Source organism: Gadus morhua, chromosome 6, assembly GCF_902167405.1.
Source record: "Gadus morhua chromosome 6, gadMor3.0, whole genome shotgun sequence".
In the NCBI taxonomy this organism is placed as follows: Eukaryota; Metazoa; Chordata; class Actinopteri; order Gadiformes; family Gadidae; genus Gadus; species Gadus morhua.
Genome location: NC_044053.1, coordinates 2,146,614 through 2,158,354, shown reverse-complemented (window position 1 = coordinate 2,158,354; position 11,741 = coordinate 2,146,614). Strand labels below are relative to the sequence as shown.

Genomic DNA, 11,741 nt, shown 5'->3' with positions numbered 1-11,741 from the left:
AGTAGCGTGGGGGTGGGGGGGCGGGAGTTGCGGAGGTCTTTGGTCACAGAGTTCTGCTTGCAGTGTTCCATACCGTTAGTTAACTTAACATGTTACAATACATAAAAATACAAGCAATATTTAGCTTTTGACCGTTAACCATTAGTTGATAGATGGGGCAATGTAGCCTACCTTGCTTCCATATTTTTTTTTGAGGAAGTAAGTAAATGACTGGGAGAAGTAAAGCACTTATTGCACAATAGTTTCCATTTAAACAATGCCAGCAATAAACGAATGGCCCATTGCCATACTTATTTTTTAGATAATTCTAATAATCATAAGAAGCCTATATAATGTAGTATAATTATGAATATGAGATGTATTTTATTCTGAACAGGCATGGTATTAAAAATCTTGACATCCCTGATTTTTTCATTATCATTTTGTTAATCTTTGTGATCCGTGGTCCCAGAAATGGCTGATGATGCTGTGCTATGCTATGTGTTGATCAGGGAACACTGGGACAACCGGCTCATCGTCTGAAAAGCAAAGTCAACGTTTCATTCAATTTCAGAATGCCAATACTTAGCAGATATCCTAAAGTGTCTTTAAAGACGGTTTCTTAAAACACAGCAGAGCAACCCGTGACCCCCAAGACCGTTGGGCATGGTCGTTCACATGCTGAACTAAACACGGATATCTGTCGGTGTATTGCAATGGAAACATACATGGACCTTTGTCAAATTCATCTGCAAGCAAGGATGAAGGTATTAAAGGAAATAGTAATTCACTCAATAAACACTTTTCAAGACACAACAGCGCATGTGGTGTTCCCTCAGCCCGCTGGGGTTAGTGTGCAGCGCCCTCCACACTGCTAGGATAGTAAGGACGGAAACTATTCAAATACCAAGGGTTATGCAATTACAAATAGTTGCACACATACAGGTATTCACCATACAACTAAAAAAACACATGCAGCACTCACTGCATAACAAGCCCAAATGAATGTGGTTATACAGTAGTTTCTCAGAGTGACACTAGCTACTAGCTACTCTAACATTGGACCCAAAGCTTGTATGTGTTTTAAATGTGTTTGTATTATAATTGGTAATGCCTCATTTGCAACCTTCTTAAATGTTTTGCATTGTTTTATATTCTTCTTTTTTTAGATTTATGTACTGTGCTGTCTTTATGGTCCTTCCTGTGTCTTGAATAAAGTTATATATATATAAATATATCCCTTTCACTGAATGAAGGGGGGCCCCCTGGACCCCCCCCCCACACACACACACACACCCAGCAGGCTGGTGTGGGTCACATGGTCGGTCACATGGTCGGTCCCCATGCCAGATGGTGAGCCTTCTGACTGTGTTTTGTTGGTTTCTCACATCAGTCTGCTGCAGTTTCAGATTATGCACCGATACAAAATGAGATGCGTGTGACACACCGCCCGGGTTAAGGCGGGGACTTTTGCCATCTAGAGGCGATACATTTCGGATTTCCTTGACATCTCTGCTCAGTGTACGGCTCTCAATCTTTCCTTCTTTATGGAGGAAAGATATTGAGAAAAAACACATTCAAAAGCAGCTGTGTTTGGGCAACAATAGGCAGACCTGTTTGTAAAACTATGTGGGCTGTCACACTTCCTGAATACCTTCGACTGTTACAAACCACGTTCCTCATCGCCCTAACCATTTAGTTCCTAGCATAATCAATAGGGACACATTGCCCAGTGAATAACTATTATCTTTCAGATGGCACACTGGATTTCAAACCGTTGTGTAATTAGTTTGTAAGGGTGCGGTGTTGAGTAAAAGGATCTTGCAAAACTCATGGCCACTGAAGTCGGCCTTCATTGGTGCAAACAGGTTAGGTGACTTTCTCAGACCTGTCTCTATAACCTCTGCGTTTGTTCCCTTGCTCTCACACAGGATCTAACCACAGAACAACACATGAGGTAGTCCAGGGTGTTGCTGGTTTAATTATTGTCCATTTTGTTCTTTAATGGAATTACCATAAAGGGCTGAGATTCATCAGGATGAAAGGAATTATAACGGCGGCCTTTTTGTTAATTTCTGGTTCGTATATGTCTATTTTATGTTTCTACTCTCACTTTCTGTAAAAAGCCATTTTCATTACATCTCATTTGAACATATCTATTGTAATTTAATGTCCTGTGTAATAACTGTGATTCATTAAATGTGCTTCATGTAATTTATGTATTTTTTTTTGTGCATTCACAGGTTTTTGTTCCTTCAAAATCACCTCTGCAGAATTTCACTTTGTTAATGTTTTAATGAACTATACGAGTGCACAGAATTTTTGTCGAGAGGAGTTCAGTGATTTGGCGACCGTCGGTAACTCTTCAGATGAGCTGAGCTTGGCGGCCGTAGTTCCAGACGGTATCGTCAGGACCTGGATAGGACTGTGGCTGGCAGACACTGCCACATGGTACTGGGCCAGGCCTGACCACAAGCTGGTCTATCTGAACTGGGAGGAAGGAGAGCCCAATGCTACGACCCCAGAGAGCTGTGGAGCGATGAACTCCGACGGGCGGTGGTTTGAGAGTGGATGTGACACCAGAAGAGGCTTTGTTTGTGGAGGTTAGTCACATTCTACTTAGCCAAAATGACCCTGTACGTAAACAGGCAGTGTAGCACCTGCATATCAATTCACTGTAACATTTATATTTGCAGGTGACGACACGCACGGCCCCGTGTTTGTGGCCGATAAGTTGTCGTGGCGCAGGTCCCAGGACCACTGCAGGGGGCTGTCCAGGGACCTGGTCAGCGTCCGGTCTGCAGCGGAGAACAGTGCTGTGCAGGGGGGCCTCACAGAGGCCTCTGTGTGGATCGGCCTCTTCAAAGACCGCTGGAGGTGGTCCGACGAAGACGGCTCCTCGTTCCGCCTCTGGAAGACCAACCAACCCATCGGCAACAATCAGAACTGTGTGGTGGCTGTTTGGAGGGATGGTGGAAGATGGAATGACATTAAATGTCAAAAAAATCGCAGGTTCATTTGTCAGGGGGGTGAGTACACGTGGATGGAAGTAGAATAATGAATTCACTACTCATTTATGGAGATCGTTTAAGATTCAATGACATTTAAAGGATCAGTTACAACCACCATCGTCTTCTTAATGTCTTGTATCTTCATCCTCCCACAGCAAGGAAGGTAAACCCCAGGCCTTCCCCAGTCAGCCAACAGACTGCTGTTACAACTGGAGATAACCTCTCATCACCAGTCAGCCAACAGACTGCTGTTACAACTGGGGATAACCTCTCATCAACAGTCACCCAACAGACTGCTGTTACACCTGGAGATAACCTCTCATCAGCAGTCACCCAACAGACTGCTATTACAATCCCCTCATCACCAGTCAGCCAACAGACTGCTGTTACACCTGGGGATAACCTCTCATCACCAGTCAGCCAACAGACTGCTGTTACACCTGGGGATAACCTCTCATCAACAGTCACCCAACAGACTGCTGTTACACCTGGAGATAACCTCTCATCAACAGTCACCCAACAGACTGCTGTTACACCTGGAGATAACCTCTCATCAACAGTCACCCAACAGACTGCTGTTACACCTGGGGATAACCTCTCATCAACACTCACCCAACTGACTGCTGTTACACCTGGGGATAACCTCTCATCAACAGTCAGCCAACAGACTGCTGTTACACCTGGGGATAACCTCTCATCAACAGTTACCGAACAGGCTGCTGTTACACCTGGAGATAACCTCTCATCAGCAGTCACCCAACAGACTGCTGTTACACCTGGAGATAACCTCTCATCAGCAGTCACCCAACAGACTGCTGTTACAATCCTCTCATCACCAGTCAGCCAACAGACTGCTGTTACACCTGGAGATAACCTCTCATCACCAGTCACCCAACAGACTGCTGTTACAACCCTCTCATCACCAGTCACCCAACAGACTGCTGTTACAACCCTCTCATCACCAGTCACCCAACAGACTGCCGTTACAACCCTCTCATCACCAGTCAGCCAACAGACTGCTGTTACAACCCTCTCATCACCAGTCAGCCAACAGAATGCTGTTACAACCCTCTCATCACCAGTCAGCCAGGTGACCCTCTCATCACCAGTCAGCCAGGTGACCCTCTCATCACCAGTCAGCCAACATAACCTCTCAACACCAGTCAGCCAACAGAACCTCTCATCACCAGTCACCCAACAGAACCTCTCATCACCAGTCAGCCAGGTGACTCTCTCATCACCAGTCAGCAAGGTGACCCTCTCATCACCAGTCACCCAACAGAACCTCTCATCACCAGTCAGCCAACAGAACCTCTCAACACCAGGCAGCCAACAGACTGCTGTTAAACCTGGAGACATCCTCTCATCACCAGTCACCCAACAGACTGCTGTTACAACCCTCTCATCACCAGTCAGCCAACAGACTGCTGTTACAACCCTCTCATCACCAGTCAGCCAACAGAATGCTGTTACAATCCTCTCATCACCAGTCAGCCAGGTGACCCTCTCATCACCAGTCAGCCAGGTGACCCTCTCATCACCAGTCAGCCAACATAACCTCTCAACACCAGTCAGCCAACAGAACCTCTCATCACCAGTCAGCCAACAGAACCTCTCATCACCAGTCAGCCAGGTGACCCTCTCATCACCAGTCAGCCAGGTGACCCTCTCATCACCAGTCAGCCAGGTGACCCTCTCATCACCAGTCAGCCAACATAACCTCTCAATACCAGTCAGCCAACAGAACCTCTCATCACCAGTCACCCAACAGAACCTCTCATCACCAGTCAGCCAGGTGACCCTCTCATCACCAGTCAGCCAACAGAACCTCTCAACACCAGGCAGCCAACAGACTGCTGTTAAACCTGGAGACATCCTCTCATCAACAGTCACCCAACAGACTGTTACAACCGGGCACATCTTCTCATCCCCAGTCACCCAACAGAACCTCTCATCACCAGTCAGCCAGGTGACCCTCTCATCACCAGTCACCCAACAGAACCTCTCATCACCAGTCACCCAACAGAACCTCTCATCACCAGTCAGCCAACAGAAACTCTCATCACCAGTCAGCCAACAGCACCTCTCATCACCAGTCACCCAACAGACTGTTACAGCCGGGCACATCTTCTCATCACCAGTCACCCAAAGCATAACTACCCAGACAGTTTTCCCGGTCCCACAAGCGAACCCAACAACCGTTCCACCCAGCCCTGTGTCGGCCTCTACTGCCACGACACACTCCGCAGCACCAGCCAGTAAGCAGTCCACCGCCGCGAGCAGGCTGATTCACAACAGAACGTCCACATGAGGAGATTAAATTCTTCAATGTAGAATTCACCACATTGAACTTTATCAAATCTTACCTCAAGTCAGCCACCTTTTACCCTGAAACGCAAGAGCAACCTCTCTGACCCTACTGCTAGGCACCACTACTACTTAGTAATAGTACTAAGTAATATTACTATTAACAGTAATAACACTATTACTGCTAATAGTCTAGATTTATCAGGTGGGCCTCTTGCTCAGCCTATCTTTATTCATACAAAACATTTCGTAATCCACATCAGCAATTATTCATGAACAATTAAAACATAAAATAATTCATCCGTTCTGTTTTCCCTCCCTCAAGGAAATTTGATTTTAATTCAGAAGAACATGTCCTGGATGGAGGCGTGGAGCTACTGCAGGACCCACCACACTGCCCTGGTCTCCGTCCACAGCGAGGAGCTTCAGGCCCGCGTGGGACGGGCCGCCGAGAACGCCACGTCACCCCACGTCTGGCTCGGGCTTCGCCACGCCTTCAACTTCTGGTACTGGATCAAGTGGGGTGATGGCTGTTATCAGAACTGGGCCCCGGGCCACGGGGCTGAGAGGACGTATGACTGTGGCATGGCAGGTGCCCTAGAGGCCACTAGGGGGCAGCAGTGGGTGGCCTTACCCGACACGGAAGAACTCAACTTCATCTGTTTTACGTGTGCTGGGGCCGCAGCGGGCCTGAGCTGATCTTCGTTTACTTGTGTATGTCGTATCTATGTGTCAATAAAAAAAAAAAGGTATCTTCCCAAAAGTTTTCACTCAATTTATCAGGTCTCAAGACCTCAAGACCTCCACATAGGGCTAGGTTTTGGTCGTTTGGATTTGAAATTAATGCATTCAAGTGTTCGGCAGCATCTCATGTGGTTCCTCTCCTCCTCATATTGAGGTGCTACACATGCGGCTGTGGGCCAGGCTTCTTTTGTTTCCCTGGATTCCATTGAATATGAAACCGTTTTGGAGTGGAGGCGTTCCCCCACAGTCACGGGCAGCAGGAGTGATGTGAGAACATTGATCCGCTCTTTGCCTTTCACTTGGGGGTGAACATTTGCATATTGACCCCCTAAGTTGGACCCTGAGAATCTTTTTGAGACCACCAGGATATGCCCCGTGACTTGACCTTCAGAGGCAGCATGTGGCCTCACCCGGCCCGCTCTCCTCCCGCGGCGCCACATCAGAGGGGAACCTTTCAGCCAATTGTTCGGTTTGTTGGGGATTTCGTCTACTAATACTGTTTATTTAATTCTATTACTGTTTTTTGGGCAAACTCATCCATGAAAATGTGCTAAATATTGTCCTGTGAAAGGATGAACGGATCAGTGTAAGGTCTTAATAATGGATGCATTTTAAGATATTCCATCGTTCCATTCCACTAAACCAATAATTTCAATTGACAGCAGTTTCAATGCTCTTCCATTTTGACGCAAATATTGGAATATCTTTAATGAAGGTTTTTGGTAAAAAAAATGTGTACGATAATAGAAGTCTCTAAATCCATGCAAGACCAACGCATCGGCGAGCCTGGCGTTCCCGAGGTGCAGTGTGAGGCGTGTCCATTGCATGGACCATTAGACATGTTTCATAGCTTAGTGATCGCTTCCCCTGAAAGCATCGGTCAGTTCAATGTTAATGTCCCCTTTCTGGCCCCTCCCCCTTTTCTCACCATCCTCTCCTCTTGTGTGCTGTCCAGCTGCCTCTGACCTCTGACCTCTGCCCCCTTACTCCTGACCCCGGGTACATTCCCACGCCACACCCTTTTGTGGCCTGCTCGCCATGGCAACACGGCGGTCACTCCCTTGCATATCCCCTGAGATTAGGATTCAGCTCCACTGGGATGGGTGTAATGTGCTCTAATTTGGCCTAATCCCAAATCAGATGTGGTTCTCTTGACAGTATGGAGCTCAGATTAGCAGCCCGATAAGGATATAGTCCGATGATTAACTGTCAGGTTTTTAACATGATTAAATATTTATAAAAACCCAAAAACTAAAGCTATAAACAGCAGAGATGATAAACAGAGTGAAGTGCATGCGTGTTCATGTCTGGCCTGAGAAACATCCTTTAGAACTTCTACATGATGCACTCACGCCTAAAGTAAAATTCTTCATACTTTTTTTCAGCCTGCAAATGTTTTCTTTTTTCATCCAAGCGATTCAAACAAATTGATTAAACACAACACAAGTAGACCCATTATTAAGTTGTATTTTCTTCCTTAAATCCTTAATACCACATGATGGAATCCCGTCCCTGTTCACCTGCCATGCCCCTCTGCGTGTGAGGCCCCGCCCATGCCGTCACCCCCCCCCCCCCCCCCCCCCCCCCCCCCCCTCCTTCACTCTCACACTTAATTGCAGCCAAAGCAGATTTTCTCCATTGAGCCTCTGTCTCTTAGGTTACCCCAGTCCTGCATGAAATGAGATGGACAGAGGGAAGAAGGGACACACACGCAGAGACGGCACTCAGCAGCCAGCCGCCGACCCGGACGGACGTCCAGCACTGGATCTAAACAACTCAAGTCTCTTAGCCTTCCTTAACCTAGGGTTTGGTAATGCATGATTTAAAGATAGTTCAACACTTTTTGGTAAATGAAAACCCCTTTGGGATTATCAACCTTTCTGCGGTAAGAACCTTTTCATTTAAACTATGTTTTTGGTGTGCATGGTTTTAGTCAGAAATTTTACAAATAATTTTGAAAAGGATAATTTTTGCAAACCAAATGTTTAAGGTTTTTCATGTGCATTTATTTCTCAAAATGATATTCAACAGTTCACTAGTATAACAAAAACTAAGATCATTTTCTTAAAAACAAATGTAATCTTATTGTGCATTTTGTGTATTGTACTGCTTTAACATAACTTATTATTTCATTGATTTTCATTCATCTAGAATTGTGCAATGATACAAACTTATATATCTGCTGTGCCAAAAGGTAGATAGATACATATGTAATAGTGTTAAATATGGTGCATAGCTTGATGTGTCTTTGTGGTTTCCTCTCCAGGACCTCTGTCCAGCAGTCTCCTCACATGGGTGGAACTCAGAGTCTAGGGTTGATTGTCCAAACGCAATTCTTGTATCTCTGAAACCAGGAGTTGTGCATGGACATCTAACACTCGGCTGCTGCTAAACAGATCCAGATGAGTCAGCTTCAACGGATGGATTTCATGGAAAAACATAAAGTGATGGGACTTATGATAGACTAAACTAAAGACATCTAGTTTCCATAACACTAGGTTAATCAACCCAGTGTCTACATAGGTATTCATCATTAGGTTACATTTGAAATACTAGAAGATACATTTGTGTCAATGGTTTAATTAAGTAAATAACACAAATGTATGCATCATATTGGGCCATATAATTGATTTACTTAAAAACTTTAAATCTGAGATTTTGATATTGAGTTTATAACCTATTTGATTAAATGCGTTTATTACATTATGTGATTTTTCTTTGATAACTCTCAATGTGTTTCCACACGGTTAATTATTTACAGTGGATTTCTCTCTGAAAACAGGTATGAGCAGCCACCCATCAGAGATCACGTTCTACCCTGAGGCTTTCTTATATTCTATATCTTTCATAATGTTTTTTGCATTAAAGGTTGTTTAACTCGGCGGTTACTCATCATAATGTATCATTTTTCATAATTTATGTACTTGTTAAACCACTTTTCAATATGAACTTTTTTATGTTTGAGTAAACAGCAGTAATAACAGTCTCATGCCTTTCCCAAAAAAATATCCAAATATTACTAAATTACTCAATATAATGAGCGGAACTTGGAATGTCATACCAAGAGGAGCAGCAGACGGAGGAAAGCAACAGATTGCAGCCGCAGGGGGGTTCAAATCGGTTCTAAAGGAGTTATGTCGCCCTCCAGCGATAGTTAGCATTCAAAGCCCAGGGGGTAAAAAGCAAGGACCTATAAAGAAAAAGGCTCGTCGAAATAGACCCATCATGAGTAGACCTCTGAAGTATAATTCCCGCCTCCGAGGCTCCCGGTTCCCTCGGGCAAATGTCTATGGAAAATAACGTAGCGTTTTTGAATGACCGTAGGCCTACATAACAAACTCTGTAGGTGTTGAAGAAGTTAAAGCTGCGTGACTTTATGAACTACACACTTTTTCCTTTTCAAACTATAAAATGCATCAATATATTAAAATGTGTGTATAATCCAACGGAAATACGGATCAATGTGTAATGTTACATTAGCCCTGCATATCCACGCGTAGGCCTACATCGACGGCATATTGGACTTTGGTCAGTGGCGTAACATCATGGTGATATGCCCCGGTGCAAATATTTATTTTTTAATCCTGGACAGGACTTCGGAGCGTGGGGGGGGGGGGGGTTAATGGTTAGAGAACAATTACGTTTACATTTCTCAACTGATTTAATCATTATATATTGATTAATATTAACGTTAATATAATATATATTGTATATATACTTTCGATCTTATTGTTTTTCCTCCATAGGACATAAACCCTGGAATCAAAACAACTCATTGAATTTGGTTGGGAAATGTAAATGTAACAGTTCTATTTATCCAGAAGAAGGCAGCACACCCGTTTACTAGAAGGGGAGAGCCGGGTCGATTGAAACACGGGACGATTGAAACACAGTGATTTCCTCGAGAACCACGCAAGGCTTTCACGTCAAATTTCGTCACTACGTTCAGCACGCAAGACTGACCAACCCCACGAAATTTCGTGTAATGACGTCACACCGTTCAAATGTTATCCCCCAAACCTGTTTTCGATACCGCTAACTAAAATCCTTCCTGCGGTAATTTTTTTGCAATAAATAGTTGTGTTTTTTGTCTCATGCCATAATAATATGACTATACAACAGATGCATTAGTACTTAAACCTGTGTTAAAGTGTGCAATGTCAGAGTTTTGAAGTTTAGAGGTAAAAAAGGTTTAAGTGTCAGTAGTCGCTGTCGGGACGATTGAAACATTTGTTTCAAACGCAACAGGAGTCATGTTATCCGGTTGACGTGGTGGTTTTTGTTTAAATAATAAAAGGATGTTCAACTGTGTATCCCTAAACATGACTTAGGACAGGGAAATAAGTAAATTTAATGCAAATTTAGTCGTCCAAAAGAAGAAAGGTGAGTTTTAATCGAAATGTGCATCTTGACAATTACGCACGGGCCAAAAATATATTTTAACCTATTTATATTATGAGGAATTATGTGAAATTTTAGCAATGACGAGTACACTACTATGTTGTCCGGTATATTGCATAAAAACAAGAGTAAGTTCAATAGTTTATTTTTAAAATATGCTGTTTCATTCGTCCCGCATGTGTGTTCCAAACGCCCCGACTAGGCGGGGCGTTTGAAACAGATGTCAACTTACTTTCAAAGTTAAAAAACATCGATCATCCAACATATGTATTAAATTACACTTGAAACTAAGATAACACACATGTGAGTTTTTGATCACATGTTGAAATTATTTGTATACGTAACGTCATCTTTGAAAAAGACGTTTAACTGAAAAGTGTTTCAATCGACCCGGCTCTCCCCAACTTGTTGACTGATGAAGTTGACTTATGATTCGAAGTTGACTCATGATCAAAAGGCCAATGCGGCTTCATGATAAAATGTATGTCTGACTTCCAGGAGAAACGAGGGCTGCGAGGCTACGTAGGCTGTGGCGCAATATAACACCACCTTGAGGATGTTTGAGAATAACATGTAGTCATGATGTTGGTGCCATCATGCAAAATATGATGTTAAGATAAACTTGTGTGAAAGTATGTGCTAAAAATAAAAAAAAATAAAAAAATGACAGCAAAATAAAAAATGAGTCAGAAAATGATTCGAATAATACAAAACTAAAATAGATTTAAAATAGCTCAATAATGCAGAGAAGACGTAGGTTACACTAAACGTTATTTAAACATAGCTCAATAATGTAGAAAAGACATAGGTTACAACAAACATTGCTAAAACATAGTTCAATAATGTAGGGAAGACATATGTTACACTAAACATTGCTAAAACATAGCTCAATAATGTAAAGAAGATATACGTAACACTAAACCACAATATGTTGTTTAAAAATAGCTCAATGATGAAATTTAAATATCTGAAACTTCCAGTAAATCACATGATTTAGAAGAAACAGGGCAGAGTTGAAGAGACCAATGAGAGAGCAGATGACAACAAAACCCTCACATATTTGGCAGATCCCCAGAGTGAACCCAAGCTGCTGCAACCTAACGTTTACTGTCATCTAATATCTAATAACCAGGAAAGTATTTTGTTATACTTCTTTCTCTTTTTTACAAACAAGTTCAAAACACACATACTTGTACTCTCATTAGCTCTCAAATTGTGAGCTCAGTATTATAAATACAACTGCAGCCATTACAATTGTGAAAGTGAGTAGAGAAGGGGCAGGACTATAAGCCTAGACAT

At 43.2% G+C, this 11,741-nt stretch overlaps 1 protein-coding gene across 6 annotated transcripts; it reads left to right on the top strand.

Annotated features, from left to right (window-relative positions):
• Positions 1 to 1,811: 1,811 nt before the first annotated feature.
• LOC115545488 (uncharacterized threonine-rich GPI-anchored glycoprotein PJ4664.02) lies at positions 1,812 to 7,420 on the top strand. 6 transcript variants are annotated; one of them, XM_030358731.1, is made up of 6 exons: positions 1,812 to 2,057; positions 2,223 to 2,582; positions 2,676 to 3,008; positions 3,146 to 4,920; positions 4,975 to 5,248; positions 5,623 to 7,420. In XM_030358731.1, the coding sequence occupies exons 1-6, from the start codon at positions 2,018 to 2,020 to the stop codon at positions 5,994 to 5,996; spliced, it is 3,156 nt and encodes a 1,051-aa protein (XP_030214591.1). In that variant the 5' UTR covers positions 1,812 to 2,017; the 3' UTR covers positions 5,997 to 7,420. The 6 variants fall into 6 exon arrangements, with proteins under 6 accessions (XP_030214591.1, XP_030214595.1, XP_030214594.1 ...); XM_030358735.1 differs by having other exon boundaries at positions 1,813 to 2,057; positions 3,146 to 4,080; positions 4,651 to 5,248; XM_030358734.1 differs by having other exon boundaries at positions 1,813 to 2,057; positions 3,146 to 4,543; positions 4,814 to 5,248.
• The last annotated feature ends 4,321 nt before the right edge of the window (positions 7,421 to 11,741 follow it).